The 16,605-nt window shown below is 47.1% G+C and overlaps 1 protein-coding gene across 3 annotated transcripts in view; it reads left to right on the forward strand.

Annotated features, from left to right (window-relative positions):
* Positions 1–1,119: 1,119 nt before the first annotated feature.
* The window catches only part of BOC (BOC cell adhesion associated, oncogene regulated), a gene marked incomplete at its 3' end in the record, with an annotated part of 33,875 nt that continues 18,389 nt past the window's right edge, over positions 1,120–16,605 (forward strand). For all 3 annotated transcript variants that reach the window (XM_084232334.1, XM_084232335.1, XM_084232336.1), the window contains exons 1-2: positions 1,120–1,261; positions 2,524–2,802. In XM_084232334.1, the coding sequence (XP_084088460.1) occupies positions 1,165–1,261; positions 2,524–2,802 (376 nt within the window). In that variant the 5' untranslated portion in view covers positions 1,120–1,164. The remainder of the gene's footprint in view (positions 1,262–2,523; positions 2,803–16,605) is intronic.

The raw sequence follows: 16,605 nt of genomic DNA on the forward strand, positions 1-16,605 counted from the left end.
CCCCGCTCTGTCTCTGGTGAATCCTCTTACCCTCCTGCGCATCTGGCCTGTACCCCAGCTCTTGTATAAATAAAATAAATCTTAAAAAAAAAAAAAGAATGTACAGTTGCAGTTGCCTCCATGTGGTTTTGATGAATGTTTTTAGGGCCATTGCTTAAGGGTGGCATGTGGAAATAATACAATGCAAGGGGAAGAGTGAAGTTCCTGGCAAACTGTAAGAGGTGGCTGAGAGATGAGAGGCATCACCAGGTGACTGGCATTGCAATGCAGTCTAGAACCCAAAAGAATGTTGTTCCAGGGTGGAGGTGCAGCCCAGGCAATCATCAAGAACATAGATGGTATTGAAATGGAAAACAGAATTCCAGCACCAGGCACAGAGAGCTGTGGAAGCCGATGAATGGTGTAGAAATAAGACATGCACTTGAGAAGGTGAGGGGCCATGGCTCATGTGTGCCATTGGTCTGTGTGCGCTTGGGGAGTAGAGGTTACAGACAAGCTGGGCAGGTCGCTTAGTGCAGAACTCAAGGAGAATTCACAGGGATGTATGCATAGAGCAGGGGTGAATCAAAACAGATCTTTTATGAGTTCCTGAGTCTTTAGGACTCATTATCTAATGTCTCCCTGAGTGAGGGGTTCAGTCTGCCATTAGTGCATGAGAGTCAGCCACAGATCCGTTCTGGCTGCATGGAGTGCCATGGGGCCATGAGCAGCTGGCACTCTGGAAGCAAATGGCGATGACAGTTTCATTCTTCCAACATCCATGCTAGCTATTCACTTCCAGAGCCTGGGCCCTGGCTGCAGCCTCAGCCTTTCTGTCCTGCGCCCTCAACTTTATCAATGCATGGGGCAGGGCCCTAGCACTCTTACCCAAACCAAATCACCTTCTAGCTCAAGGAGACAACTTCAAAGAAACTTCTGTTACAAGAGGAATATCATGAGCATGATCTTTGATCTTCCAGCTTCACGGGCAGATCCACACGTTGAATATCACCTGCATAAGTGATGGAGGCAGGGGCGGCAGTTGGCCCTATGCTCACTCGGGGGGCTGCCAGGAATTCTCACCATGGCCCTTTCTCTCTTTCTCACAACAGAGTGTTGCCGGGGATTTCGGTATCATTTTAAGTGACTGGTGGCTTATGGGACTTTGGACCTTCTGTGACAGCCATGCTGCATGGGATGATGGCACTTTGGAGAACAAAGAGGCCTGAGGTGACACTTGCCTGGCTGCTCTTAGCCACAACAGGCTGCTTTGCTGACTTAGGTGAGTGCTGTCCTTCCCTCTCTCTGCCTTGCCCCTCTCGGAAGATCACTTTACTTCCAATGCCAGATGAAAGCATTAGCATTTTGCAGTAACGATTTGAAAGAGCACTTCATTCCCACTGGCCTCCAGGGACCTGCTCAATAGCATAAGATGAGAAATGATCTCTACAGCATTATGTTGGTTGTATTTTTATATTTTCAACATTTCAAATATAAACCAGAGGGAGGGGGAGGAGGACAGGGAAGTGATAATAACTGCCTTTTGGGGAGCATTTGCTATATGAGATCGTGGCAAGCAGTTTACATGATTATTTGTGAGCTTCATAACAACCCTGTGAGACAAATATTACTAGCTCCATTTTACGGATAAGAGACTAAGACTCAAAAAGGCTGAAGTTGCATGGCTCAGAACAGAAATGCTGGCATTCAGACCCAAGTCTGTCCGGCTCCCAAGCCTGCGCACCTGCCTCTGCACCACATTGCTGCTCTCACCTCCTTGCCAGGAAGTAGGGCCGTTGAGAATGGGCCCAAGAACAGAGTTCTCAGAGACAGATCAGCTCAGGGTTGCCCAGCTGACAGGCTGCCTGGGTGTTATGATTCTAAAAAGGTCATGTGAGCTACTACAGATAGAGTTTCCATATGATCCAGCAATTCCACTCCTAGGTATTTACCCAAATGACACAGAAACATTAATTCCAAAGGGCATCTGCATCCCTATGTTTATAGCAGCACTATTTACAATAGCTAACCTATGGAAACAACCCAAATGCCCAAAAATAGATGACTGGATCAAGAAGTTGTGGTACATATACACAATGGAATATTACTCAGCAATCAAAAAAGATAAATGCATGCAGTTTGCAGCAACATGGATGGAGCTAGAAGGGATCATGCTCAGCGAAATAAGTCAGAAAGAAAAAGAAAAATACAGGTCTCACTCATAGCAGGAATTTAGAAAACTTAAATAAGAGACCAGGAAAAAGACTAATTAATACAAAGTGAAAATCAAAATCAACAAGCAACTATAAATCAGAGACACACTATGGGGAGAGGGGAGAGGAAGGACTAGGGTCAAAAAAGGGGGGGGGTGCAGTTATATGGGGAATATGCCCCAAATGAAAATGCATACATTGTGCAAAAATGAAAAAATGATGTAAGAATTATATGAAATAAAATAATTATTTAAATTAAAATAAAAATAAAAAGGTCATGTGGTTGGTTCCCTGGAGGTTACTTCATTGATGCATCCCCATCCTTCTCCAGATGAGGTCCCTCAGGTTACTGTCCAGCCTCCATCCACTGTCCAGAAGCTCGGCGGCACTGTGATCCTGGGCTGTGTGGTGGATCCCCCCTGGATGGACACCACCTGGCGCCTCAATGGGAAGGAGCTGAACGGTTCTGCGGAGCCTCTGGGCATCCTCATCACCCATGGGACCCTCGTCATCACTGCCCTCAACAACCACACGGTGGGCAGGTACCAGTGTGTGGCCCGGATGCCTGCCGGGGCTGTGGCCAGCGTGCCAGCCACTGTGACACTAGCCAGTGAGTACACAACTTTGTTTCTCTGCCGTGGTGCTGTCTCTCTGCCTCACTTCCATTTTCTTTCGTGCCCCCACCATTCATACCCTGTCATTAGTCTTACCAGAAGAGGGACCTTAAAAACTGAAATTCAAAATCAGAACAGTAGCTGCCCCAATAATCCCCAGTGGTGTGGACCACGGTGCCTTGGGAAGCTGCTCTCTGAGCAGGGACAGTATCTGGAGGGATATCTAGAAAGAGCAGAAGGGTCAATGCTCTTGCTGAGGTTGTGTCCATTCTGTGGGCACCAGAGCTGGGGCAGCCAGCCCCATTCTACTCAGTCACTCTGAGGCTTAGGTGTGCTTGGGCCAAGTGCTCATGCCTTCCCACAGCCCCCATTGCCCATCCTCCCAGTGGGTACATTCATAGGGATGTGGGCAGAGCCTGCCCATCCCACACTCTGCCTCCTATCACTCTGCAAGGGGCCTATCACTCCTATCACTCGGCAAGGGTGTTCCAAATGCCCAGGGTATAGACAGAACACAATGAAAAAGAAACTGTGACAGAGAGAGAAAAAGAGAGAGAGGATTAAGGAAGAGATGAGAGAATAGTTTGATCCAAGGACCATGCTGGGAGAATACATCACACTGGTCTGATATGTAATGACCACATGGGCACACTGTGGTCCTGGGTCCAGTACACTCACAATCCAGTTTCTTTCTTTTTTTTTTTTTTTTAATAGAGGCATGTTTTATTTTTATTTGTTTGTTTGTTTGTTTTGTTTATACAAGCACTGGGTACAGTCAGAAGCGCGGGAGGGTGAGAGAATTCACCAGAGCCAGAGCGGGGAGCAGAGCAGGCAGAAGGACGGAAGTACACTGCTGAGGGGAGCAGCGGGCGGCAGGAGAGGTCTGCGCGCCATGTGGGACCCTCCTCAGGTGGCCGGGGAGCAGCCGGGGATCGAACCGGCACCGCAGAGGTTGCCAGCAGCTTCGCAACCCAGCGCTCAACCACTGCGCCACCGGGGAGGCCCCCACAATCCAGTTTCTACCCACTGTACGGGTGGGAAATGAGACTGATTAAATTAACTTCAGAAGGCTGCAGATCAGCCTGAGCCTATAGCCAGGAAGGACTAAGATGCCTCCCCTTTTCTGAGCCAGAATATAGGGAGGAGAGAAGCTTACTGAAAGCAAAGCTTACCTTTGGAGGATGACACTGTGGAGCATGCTCCCTTGCGACGTAGCATAGCTTCCTTGCTGTCTTCAGCCCGAGTGTGGCTCATGTGGCTCCAGGAGCCTGGGGTCCTTTTGTAACAGGTCACGCCTCAGACAGCAGACTTCTGCAATGCTCCTCTGTCCGCTGGGGCCCTGGGGTGTGTGAGGCGAGAGTCCTGGAAGGAGAGTAGTGGGAGAAAAGGGGAAGTGGACAAGCAAGAGAGAAAAAACCCTTCCCTGCCCTCTGGTTCTGAGGCCCCTGGAGGGGCGTCAGTCCTGGGAGGACAGGACAGAGATCTCTAGCAATATTCCTCTTCTCTTAAGAAACAGTTTTTGTTTTAGAGAAGGGAAGAAGGCATTGTGGGCCCCCAGTTACCTCTCTGGGCGGCCAGGCCAAACCTGGGCTATATTTTGTAGGTCCCACACAGTGGGAGCTGCTTTCTTTGTGACATGGAGCACTCATTGAATCTGAGTGCCAGGCCTCTGGGGAACAGGCTGTGAGCCTGTGAGGGGGACAGGCACAGGCCACCCTGCCATCCGCCACTCCCCCCCTCCAGCTGTGCATGTGGGGTGGGAGGGAGGGCAGGAGGACGTCTCACCTTAACAAGAAGTCATGAGGTCAGAGGTCAGAAATATACTTCCCACCATCATACTCCTCTCTTCTATTTTTAAATGATAATTAAAATTGCATTACAGAAAGTGCAGGTTACATAGAAAACAATTCCTCCCCTAATACGTCCACCATCCTCACACAACCATCATCGTTTTGGAATACATGCTCCCTGTCTCTTACCACAACCGTACATTTAAACTATTTAATGATACTACTGAATATATAGTTTCTCACCTTCTTTCTCCCACTTGACATTGTAGGATAAGCATTTTCCATTGGTCATATGATGAAAATTTGCTTTTTTTTATTGAGTACAAAATGCAGCTGAGATGCACAAAGTGTGCTGATCCTAAGTGTACAAACACGCATTGTTCATTTGTATACACCATGCAGCCATTGCCCCAGCAGATTCCCTCACGCCCCATCCTCATCTGTCCCCAGCCTCCCGCCCCCCCCCCCCCCCAGCATGATCACAATTACTGATGGCTCCAGAACATCCCCTGAATGACTGTGCCATAATGGGCTGAACCCTTTTCCTATTGCTGGGCAATTTGTTGGTTTCCAAACATTTATTATTATAAAGAGATGTGCATTTCGGTAACCTCTGTGCCTTCCAAGGATAATGCTGCTCATCAAGGACTGAGATTTCATCTGCAAATGGTCAGCACATGTCTGTGAAGATGCAAAAGACCTTCATAACCATTCATTTGGCTACATTAGGAGCCGGGCTGAACCTTTTATTGTTTGGAGGAAGGGAGAGTTGGGGAGTGGCAGATTTATTTTGGGGCCTGCCTTCTACTTCAAGGTATATCTGTGAGAAGAGAAAATTTATGGCCTTTATTTAAAAAAAAGAATTCCTGGCCACTTCTTTCTGTGCTGCTTGAAGGGCTCTGCAGTTGGCAGTGAGGACAAAGGGAACGGTTTGGTTGCAACCCAAGAGGCACAGTAAGAGAAGAAGGGGCTTGTGCAGAAGCCCAGTGAGTCTTGTTTGAAAGCCAAGAACTATTGGCCTGTCATTTAGACATGAATCAGAAGTGAAATGTTTGGGCCTGAGTAGAAGGCCAGAGAAATGCTGGAAATCAAGAGAGCTAGTTTAGTGGGGGAGGGGGGTAGGCTTGTGTCATGGAGAAAGGGAGTTGGTGGAGTGTAACTGTAGTCTCCCAAATTTGGAGGAGGTGGTAGGGGGATGGGGAAAAGGGGAGGGCTGGAGAGAGGGGTGCTGTCTTTGGGTTAATGCCATGGGGGATTTGGCCCAGTCTCAGCAGTTAGATTAAGTTTCCAAGAGCACATTCCTGAGCAGAATGGAGGCTGTGTTTTGCTGCTTGGCTGATGTACTAGAGAGGCTGAGTGAGAGAAGGGATTATGGAAGGTATGGTCTGCATTTAGAGGCTAGGCTGGGCAGGGGTGTGCTGGTGTGCGCGCACGCACGCACAACCACACACTCAGCATTTAAGGCTTCCTTTTCCTCTGGCCTCTTCTGTGCTTGATCAGATATTCATCCCCAGACAAAGCAGTTGCTGTTTGGTTCACCTGGCAAGGTGCCCCGCCCCCTGCTCTTAGTGAACTCCTAGACATCACTGGAGCTTTCAGTGACGGGCCCAGGAACAGGCTTGAGGATTCAGGGCTGTGGAGGCAGTCTCTAGCAGAAGGGCTTTCCCAGTCCAGATCCCTTCTACTCTGATGTTGGGGGCTGGGCGGGCACTTGGACTTCTCCCCTACCTGGTGGTGTCTGCTTCTGGTCTTCACACAAAATGGAACCACCTGCAGAATCTCCCTTGTGCGCTCCCACACCTTATTCCGGATTGTCCCTGCCGGGTGGCTAGTTACCACCTTCACTACTAGTTACTACTTCACCTAAACTTTATGGTAAATCTCTCTTGTTGCTACTCCCTCACTTCAGGCTCTTTTGTCTCTAATTCATGCTTTTTGAAATACATTTAACTGATTTTCCTTCTTCCTCTTTTTACAATCTTACACCAGAAGACCAACCTGGGTTGAGCCACTCTGTGGCTCAAACATTTGTTCCTACTGTGTGCTGCTGAGCCAACAGCAGATTGTTGCCAGTTGACCTCATATCCGTCCTAGAGCCCAGTTCAGCTTAGACTTGCTCTCAACACAGCACAGTGAGTGATCACACCCAGATCATCAGCGCCAGCATATGACGTGGGAGCTGCCAGCTATCCCTGACCTCTCCATCTCCATCCAAACAAATGAAGGCACAATTCTTCCACTTGTTTTTTCTATTTTTTATTCTTTATTCCTCCCAATTAACCTATCAGTCATAGTTGGAAATAAAATAGGCAGTAACTGGGTAATAAGTCTATCTGGGATATTTAGTCCTCAAATTAATGTGAAGTCTTATGTTGATGGTGGCTTCATTGAGACTGGCTATGCAACCTGCCGTAGGCCTTTAAGCTCTGAGACCAGGCTCCCACTCCAGGATCATTCTCTTTGGCTTCAGAGATCAGGAGGGGATGTAGCTGACAGGAAGGGAAGGAGTTCCCCTTAGGCAGCTGTCTCCCTGACTGTGACTTGAAGGAAAGGTCACAAGGTGACAGGGGCCCTTTGTTATCAGAATCTAACCCATGAATAAAATGAAAAGCCAAACTGAAAAAAATCAAGAAGCTGAAGAAAAAACATCCTGGGTTTACATTTTAACTCTGCCACTTTAAGAGTTATGTGTCTTTGTGCAAGTCCTTTAATCTCTGATTCCACAACTGTGAGATGAGCACAGTGATAATGACATCATCAGTCTCATGGGGGTTTGGTTTTGTTTTCTTGAGGTTCAAATGAGAGAATATGTGATAGTAATATTTGAAAGCATTTTATAAATTCTAGACTTTATTCTTTCACGCATTTGGGCAACACACATTTGTGTGCATCCCCTTGCAGGAGGCTCTGGGGCTGGTGTCCAGCCTTGTGCTGCCCAGTTCCATACTGGGACCTGCCCCCAGAAGGAGGGAGTCCAAGCAGTGGCAAAGCTCCCAATCCTTGCGAAAGCCACCAGAGAGAGCACTAGCTTATTGGGAAGAAAGAACTGACCCATTTCCTGCGACTTTCTTAGTTCCCTCTATACAGGGAATCCTACCTCCTGGCCATCTGTGCAAGTAGCCCATGGTGTTACACTTTGTATTGGGCTCAGTGGTCCTTGTTCTTTCAAAAAGTGGAAGAATTGGTTGGTTTACGCTGGCAGGTTGAGAATACCCTGGACCTGTGTTGAAGTCCACAGACAGAAGCCTATGTCCTTTTGTTTAGCTCCCCCCAACTCTGATTCCCATCAGACACAAATTATTGAGGTCTTCCAGCCTCCCATCTACACTAGTTCTCTAAATTAGTATAAACCATTAAGGACCCTGGTAGGTGATTCTTAAAATAATTCTAGATTCTTTTATGCCTGTTTTAGTCAGCATTCTCCAGAGAACCAGAAATATCTATAAATAAAAAGAGAGGAAGAGGAAAAGAGAATGAGAGGGGGAGAGGGAGAGAGAGAGAGAGAGAGAGAGAGGAAGGGGGAAGAGAGATTTATGCTGAAGAACTGGCTCACGTGACTGTGGAGCTGGTAAGTCCAAAATCCGCAGGGCAAGCCAGCAGGCTGGGATTGGTGGATTCCACTAGGGAACGAGCCATCCATCCATTCTCCAGTACTGAGATGTTTTGGAAATTGGTATCCTGAGAATTGGGGGGTGTTTAGAATTTTCCAGAGAGTATAGTATGGGAACAGAGAGTATAGTATGACCTAGTACATTTGGTGAGGATCTTAGTCTGATGGAGAAGATGGGCTACAGTAACATGTTAGCCGTAAAGCCAGCCAGACCATGAGCTGCCTGAGATGTAAATAGATTTTAGTGGGGGTTTGGGCTAACAGTGATTCATTTCACTGTCAGAGGATTGAGGGAGGGTCAAGAGTCAAGCCTTGAAGAACATGGGTGGGACAGCCTTTATTTAGAATTGTTCTGAGCCCTCACATACTTTTCTCAGACCTTCCACAGCTCCATATGGCCCCTAGCACTGTGTGCGTAGAACTAAGCCAGTACAGTTTCCAGGATGGTGCAGATTTTTCCACAGGGATTTTACTGTCCATAGTGAGCTATTTCCATGGTGAATTCAGTCACAGCCCGAATCTAGCCTCCAGATGACTGTCTCTCTCTCGTCATCCCATCCCACTGGTCCTCCCCCATTTCTCACTGTTTCTCATCTCTCTTCCCTTGGGGAATGTAAGTTTTGTGATTAAGAAAGGAAACACACACACACACACAGAGAGTGTGTGTGTGTGTGTGTGTGTGTGTTTCCAACATCACTCAATCTCGTTGCGCCAGCCAGTGACTCCTTGACAAAACAAGAAGAAACCACTCACTCCAAATTGGAAAAACATTTGTTGTTGGCTTAGATGTCTCATGGAATCCTGCACAAGCCCTTTACTTTAGGATGGAGGGGTGGCACAGGCAGAAGAGTTGGGGGAGGAAAGAAAACACAGGTGGCTTCCTGAGCTGCCCCAGGAGAAAAGGAAATCTGTCTGAAAGCTGGGGCTGAAGATACCTGGCAGACTTTGAGTCTGCCTGTCCCTGAAAGAGAGCGACAGCTCCACATGGGGGTACAGAGTTGGAAATGGAGCTTGAAATTTGCTTGCTTATGTTGTAAGTTTTCCTTTGCCAGTTGGACAAGAAAATTATTGAAAGATAGCTTAGACCCAGAAGGTGCTAAACATTGAATATCTGAAAGAAAATGAATAAGGAATACCTTATAGCTGTAGGCTAAAGTCATATTAACCCTTTCTGTTTTCTACTAGATACAAGCAGAAATCTCTTACCTCACAAGAATTTCCTTGATATTCTGGTGAAATCGTCAAATGATTTTGGCAAAACTAATCCTATCAGGCTTGACAGAAGGACCCAGACAGAAATGTGCTCTGGCTCCTGCAGTGCATTTTGGCAGCAGCCATCAGCCCCAAAAAGCCAGGGTTCAAATTCTCCACTTCACAGTGGTCACTGTTGACCAAATAAGACCTCACACCTATGGCACATGTTCTACGAAGGATGTATGTGGAACTAACCTGTTCTGCCCCTCACCTCCATCACAACCTCATGCTAAATAAAGTCCTAGGTCTGTTTTCTAAACTGAGAGAAAAGGGGAGGATCACGTAGTGGGTTAAGCCTCGATGAGCCGGACCAGACCTTGAGAAACCTTTGGCACAGAAGATGAGGCCAGATTGACGAGCTTGTGTGAAATGACTGAAACCCTGTGATGCAAGGGGGTTCCTTTAAAATGAAAAAGGAAGTATCAACAGAGCAAGTGAGTTCCTTCACTCCCACTTTCTTGTGTGTGGAAAAGCTTAGAGATTTCTACTTGACCTGGTTTTAGATTTTCATCCATTTTTGGAATCCGATAGTAACCCCGGAAGCTATAGAACAGTGAGCCACTCCTGCAAATGGTACAAAATGTTCACGTCCAGGATAAAGGATTATCATTTCATGGTGAGAAAAAAAATGTAAGCAAAAGCTAAAACAAAACTTGCTGAGGCAAAAAGCATTTCTTTTTTCTGTGTGTGCTTAGTGTGGAGTGATTGTGCGTCTCTGCTACTTAAAAACATTTGAAGACTCCAGGAACCACAGGAAAAAACAGCCTGTAGTGTGATACTTAAGACCAATCTAACCCCACTTCCCATCCATTTTCCTGACATCACTCACGCTAGACCTAACAAACTCTGCACTTTCCTCAGCTCATTTTGCATTTCCCCCCTGATTTGGATCTCTTTGCCTGCAACCTCTTTTATTCTCCCCCCCCCCCCCCCCCCCCCCCCCCCCCCCCGCCAAAGTCCTCACCTTCCTTGTATTAACAAATTCCTTCTCAGTGTTCAAGAGTTCAAGGATCTTCTCTAGAAATCTCTTCTCAACTCCCTCAACTTCCCAAGTCTGCAGTGGGCTCTCCCTTCCCAGCATCCTTACCATCCCGGGTTCACTTGCCTAGCCCTCTCCTCCATGGTCTCTGCCTAGAGGCTGGGAACTGCTGCCAGTCATCTCTGACTGCTTTGCACAGAGGCCTTCTGTGAATGTATGGAAAGGAAGACCTCACATAGAATGTCTGTGATGTCTCAAAGATCAAAGGGAGCCGGCATAAGGTGAACAAATTCTGATGTATTTAAAGTTTTTAGGAAGCAGATAAAGGATGAAGCAAGAACTCAGGATGTAAGCAGGTTGAAGACACAAATATCTAAGGAAGGGTATTTTGATGGACGTAAAAGGCTGTATAAAAGAGATTGAGGTGTTTGGAGGAAACTGAAGGAAGATGCCAGTGTGTATGGCTGCGCATCCCACCAGACACCTCATGGGACACTGTCAGAGAGGGTGGGGGATGGTACATAGCAGCACGGCTTACTGCAATTTGAAAAAGTGGTAACTAAGGTAGCCCTCACTAGCCTTAGAGCAGTGCCCCTCCCTGCCTCTCCCACCTCGAATTCAGTTCTTAAAGGCCAAGCCAAAGTGCTCATCCCGCTTTCTTCCTTGAGCGACTTGGACTCCATTTTTTCTCCTCTCCTTGTTCAGGCTGCCAGCCCTGCCAGAGACTGTGCCAGGATCCAGCTCTGGCTCTGATGAGCCCAGACCACCAGGATTCGCATTAATTTTCCCATTGCTAAGTTTATAGTTTATATTTGGTTGATCAGAGAAATATGTGTGATGTGGGTTGCTGGCAAGTAAATCTTTTTTTCTTCAGTATATTTTTTCAAACCATTTCATTCCTTCGTCTAATCCAAAAGCAACTCCCCAGCGGTGCTAACCAGCCCTACCTCGTAGCAGCACTGGAGTCAGATAAATGAGATGATCTGCAAAGATCTTCTCTGTTCATCTGGCTGCCAGACTCAGTGGAGACATGACTCTCCCATCCTTGACTTGTCTTCATGAATAAATCACATTTCTTTTTCTCTTATGTTCTTTAAAAAAATATTTTTAATTGATTCAAGCCAAGAAATTCCTGAAGCATTAGACCAGTTCATTGCAAATCATTAAATCGCATTGCAAACTAGGCTCTTTTTCTCTCCCCCCTTCTCTCACATTCCTCCCTTTAGGCCTCTTTCCTATCCTGCCCACCTTCTGCCTGGACTTGGATCTGCTACCCTTATCTCTCTCACTTTTTAATCTCTTCTCCATCCTCCACTTCCTCCCACTGCTCAAATCTAGATGCAAGCCCCTCCTCTGCACAAAGGAAAAGAGAGAACCTAAGATTTAACTTAAATGTGTTTGGCATCTGCAGAGGTTTTTCTCCCCCTGCCCTCACGGAAACTGTTTTAACTTAAAAGGGAGCATGCCTTGCTTTCATCAGAAAGTGTTTGAGAAATTTCGTGTCATGTTGCCATGGCTGTCGGGAGATCTCTTTGGAGCCAAAATTGAACAGGCAGAAAAAATTCTCAAAGAGAGCAAATTTATTTATCAGCTCTCTAGGCCTAAAAAGGGAGGGCAGCCCTCAGTCTGTCAGCCCCCTTTCTAAGTTATCGGGGTGACCTGACCTAGACCAGAGGGCTAGTGGGGGCAGTGGGAACTGTGTTTGAGAACACTACTCTTATGAATTCTTTTACCTTGCCTAGCTAGGTGTTGTGTTTCTCTGCCTTGTCTCTTATATTAAGGCTCCTTGTGTTTAGGAACTGTGTCTTTATCTTCCTTGTATCTTTGTGGTGTGATAGACAATTTTGCAGCTCCTGGCTGGCTAAATGGATGTTGTGTCTCCTGCTGACTACAGAATGTGCTGATCTTGCCTAGCCTTGTGGGCTACAGTTGGGTTTCGCGTCAGTGGTGTGGATGCCAGGCTGGTAAAAGGCTTAGTCACCACCCAGAATGCATGGCTTCTGAGGTGCTTGCCCATCCCACAGTAACCGCCTCCATTCACCAGGCGCCAGGTGCTCTGACCTGATGAAAGCCCCGCCGGGCTCCAGCGTCCCCCTCGACTTCTGTAACTGATTGTCGTGGTTTTCTGCTTGCAGAGCTCTTGATTTCAGAGGGCTAACTTTGGGGTCATGCCAAGCCATGGTTCCTCAGGTGACTTGGAGGTCAAGAATAGCATTGTGATTCTCTGCCTGCTGGTAAAGTAGGAGAGAGCCCCCTGCGTTGCCAGAGACGACACAGGGAAGCCAGGCCAAGGATGCTTTACCTCCTCAAACTCTATGTCCAAGTCCATCTGTGAACCATGAGCCACAGGCTCAGGCTCCACCAGAGAAAGATTTGTGTATCTTCACTTTCCTTGTACTTTTTGCTCTCTTTCAGAAAAGGTGCTGGGGTGCAGGGTGGGGTCAGGGAGTCCCCATTAGGGAAAAATCTAGCTATGCTTTGTACTATTAGCCATTCACACAGTAAGCCACCATAAGGACAAGTTGAGGCTTGGAAGTCATGAGGGTAAGGAGGAGAATTATCTGTCAGTCTAGAAACTTGCCGATGGCCTCAAGGCTGCTGAGCCGTCCTGGCAGCATTGCCAAGTAAGCCCAGTGCTGTGCCCACGCGATCTGGTGGATCCCATCCAAACCTCAGCAGATAAGTGCAGGCTTGTCCTGTGATCCCTGAGAATAGGCATGAGGGGAGGACAGGGCTGACTCTGTGTGAGAAATGTCCTCATGGGTAGAAGGCACATCTTTAGCATGCAGCCCAACTCGTGGAGAGGAGGCTATTGTAAATGCATTCAGCCTCCAGCCAAAGGTGCTGTCTTACCTGATTTCTTAAACAGAATTGAGCTTTGCTGCCAATAGGAGGGCTTAGGGAGGAAAGGGTCAAATGAGGAAAGCCCTTGAAAATGATTGTTAGGTTTATGGATTACATTGGGGGCATTTTGCTGAGCTACAGTGCACCCAGTCTATGAGAGTCTATGAAAATTGGAGGGGCATGAGCCTCCAATTATTTTTTGACAATTTTGTCTTATGAGAATGAATAAACATAAACCAAATATTGTAATTTAATCCATAGCTCTCCTGAACCTTTTATTAAATAAAGGATCAAGGCTAGAAAGTGATGAGAAGGAAATTCAAAAGCAGCTCAAGATAAAACTTGTCAATTTGTAATTTCACATATGATCCTGGTGATGGCAGCCACACCCACATGCCTCTATAAGTCTTTATTTGCCTTCTTTTTTCTTCAGCCAAGAGGGTGGGTGCCTGATGAGGAAACAGAGCACTTCACATGATTTATGTCTGAACAAATCCCTGCCATCTGTATCCGAGGGCCCTGTGGAAAGGATATATCAGAAGATACATGTTCCCTTAAGAGAGTGAGTGGTTGGGAGTGGTTGGGAATCAGGCAAAAGTCTGTGTGCAGCCTGGAGTGTTATATGCTTTCTCAAAAAGCACAGAGTTCTGTGACAAATAAAGGAGGTCAGTAAACTCAGTTGGCTCCGAAGATCAGGGCTTCTGACCTGCTGGGAGCTGAGGAAAAAAGAGTGGGCCTACTGGCATTTGATTAGTGGGAGCAAGTTAATAAAATAGCTGGAAGAATGCACAAGGAGAGGATCCAAAAGAGGGGTCTGAGGGAAGGTAAGAGGATTAAAACTGCAAAAACATTCCTCTAATGGATTTCCCAAACACACAGGCCAACAGGCAAGGGCAGGTGTCTTGTCAAACCATTTCCCCATGAAACCTGATCCATCATCCCGCAGAAGAGGCCTGCTAACCCCGTTTGTAACGGAGGGTCCTGCCCCATATTCCCAGTGAGGCACTCTGATCAGCCCAGAGACTCGCCAGGAAACCAGCTTTGCAGACAAAGGGGCCTGGTAACAGGCTGGTTTCCTTCATATTCAGCCAAGTAGATCTCTTTGCATCTGCACAGTCTGGTGGCTGATTAGCCTGTTATTGATCATGAAGTCTCCACCCCCTCGCTGGCCTCCTTCCTGCCCAAAAACACTAGAAAAGGAGGTACTCTGACTTCCCTATCATTTATCACTTCATTGCTCTGCCTTTGATCCCATAGTGAAACTCAACTTCTGCTCTAACAGCCAAATCGGGAGTATTTGTCTAGTGAGGCAACAGCTAAGGCTTAAACTTCGGAGGCACAGGAAGGGAACGGGGCCCAGGACCAAACTGCTATTTACTTGTTCTGGAGCCAGGAAAGCTCGCCTGCTGGTCGGCCCCTCGGAAGGGGAGCTGGATGCCCAGCTGGGGTGTCCTTGGTCCTGCCTGCATGGGCTGTTGTGCACATGTTGGCATCAGAATAGAAGGGTGGTCTGGTCACATGGCCCACCAGTGCCCAGCTTCGTGCCTCCCCTGCTGCACAGCCTTCTGTCTCCAGCCGAGCAGTCGCAGTCGGCAGAGGGTGCAGAGGCAGCCAAGAGGGGCTTAAGGGGAAATAGTGTTTTCTTGTATTCAGTGTGCAAGGTGGGAGCAGGGAGGAGGAGCGCATGCTCAGTTACAATGGGGCAGGAGCCCAGGGCCATTGAAATGGAGATGACATTCTGCTGCCAAACTCCTTTCTGTTGTTCACATCTTTTTGTAAAATGATCTTCTACTAGGTTTAACTATATTGTCTTGCTTGGGGCAGATTTGCTTGGAATGAGGTAAAGAAAGGTGTGGGGGGGGGGAGGGGAGGGGTGATGCAACAACTCTTGGTGGAGTAGTTTTAGATTTATTAGACCATGGAAAAGCATGCCTCTCAGTGACTGAGGAATTTTGTAGGTGCCCCTGAGCTCACAGTCTCTTGCAGCTTGTTTTGTGGGGACCTCCTGGCTTGGTAGGTGCAGTGCTGAGGGAGAATTAAGGCCTCTGCATTGTTTAGGCACATTTCTTTAGAAAAGCGTCTTTTGAAAAGCGTCTCACAATATTTATCTGGAACACAGTGAACACAGATCATCCATCCTTTTCCATAGCCCGTATATTTCTCCTCAAGAAAATATACCCAGTGTCTTGGCTGAGAGGTGTAGCCAGCTACATAATTTGTGGGACCCAATACAAAGTGAAAATGTGGGGTGCCTGGTCGACAAACATCACAAGTTTCAGGATCGTGCCAGCAGAGCTTAACCGTCCCAAGTGCAGGGCCAGTACAAAAAACAGGTTGCACACCCTGGCCTTGGGCTTAGCCTTCCAAACTATGTAGCCACTCAGCAAAGATTGGAGCTCATCTGGGTGTTCTGAATGCTATGCACTGGGGTTGGTGTGCAGAGTAGAGAACCAGTAGGCTGCCCACAAAGAATTTATATGTTAGTTCAGGTCAGACATCACATACACAAAACTGAATAGTGGTAGATGATTCCTCAACAGCCCAGAAGGTCCTGCACCCACCCAAAGGAGCGCTCACGTTGACCTGCTGGCATGGAGAGCAGGCTGGGGTACGATAGAAATGAAACAGGTGGTTACTGTCCTTGCCATGTGACTCTGTGAACAGCATGTATTTTTTACTCCACTTTTATTAGATCTACTTTATCTCTTTCCTATGACCCAGAAGTAATTTCTCAAGAAATGTTCTATTTTCAAAATAGCCACATTTAGGTAAGAAGGTTTCATACGAAATGTGCTGTGCCTGGGCCCTTATGTGTGAGCACACGGCATAGACCAAACTTGGCTCAGAATTTTGCATTCAGAGGCAACATAAATGTGCATCTCATACCTGACTTGAGGGCCCAGCTTCCAGGATGATTCAGTCAGTCATTCTACATTTGCTGAGCATCTCCTTGGGCTAGGCTTGGGATTAGGTCCAGAGGACACATATATGAACAAGACTTGGTCCCTACTCGTAATAGTGTAATCAAAGGAACAATGACCCTTTTGTCAAAACTTAAGGACTTCCCTGGGTTGGTTTGATTGAGAGCTTCTGGAAAGTTCCATTAAGTGGCAAACCTCCTGACCTCACTGAGTGACCCTTTTTTGGTGACAGTAGTTTGGTTTTGATAATTATCTCTTGTCTTCTGTGAGAAACCTGATGCCCACCTGTCCTGTTGCCTTCTTCAGGACTCCAGTGGAAAAAACAACATGGGCAGGTGGAATCTTGCAGTGGAACTGCAGTAAACTCTGATGGTATCTGTTGACAGAATTTGGTGTGGTCA

The sequence above is a fragment of the Talpa europaea genome (genome assembly GCF_964194135.1).
Source record: "Talpa europaea genome assembly, chromosome: 4".
Taxonomy (NCBI): Eukaryota; Metazoa; Chordata; class Mammalia; order Eulipotyphla; family Talpidae; genus Talpa; species Talpa europaea.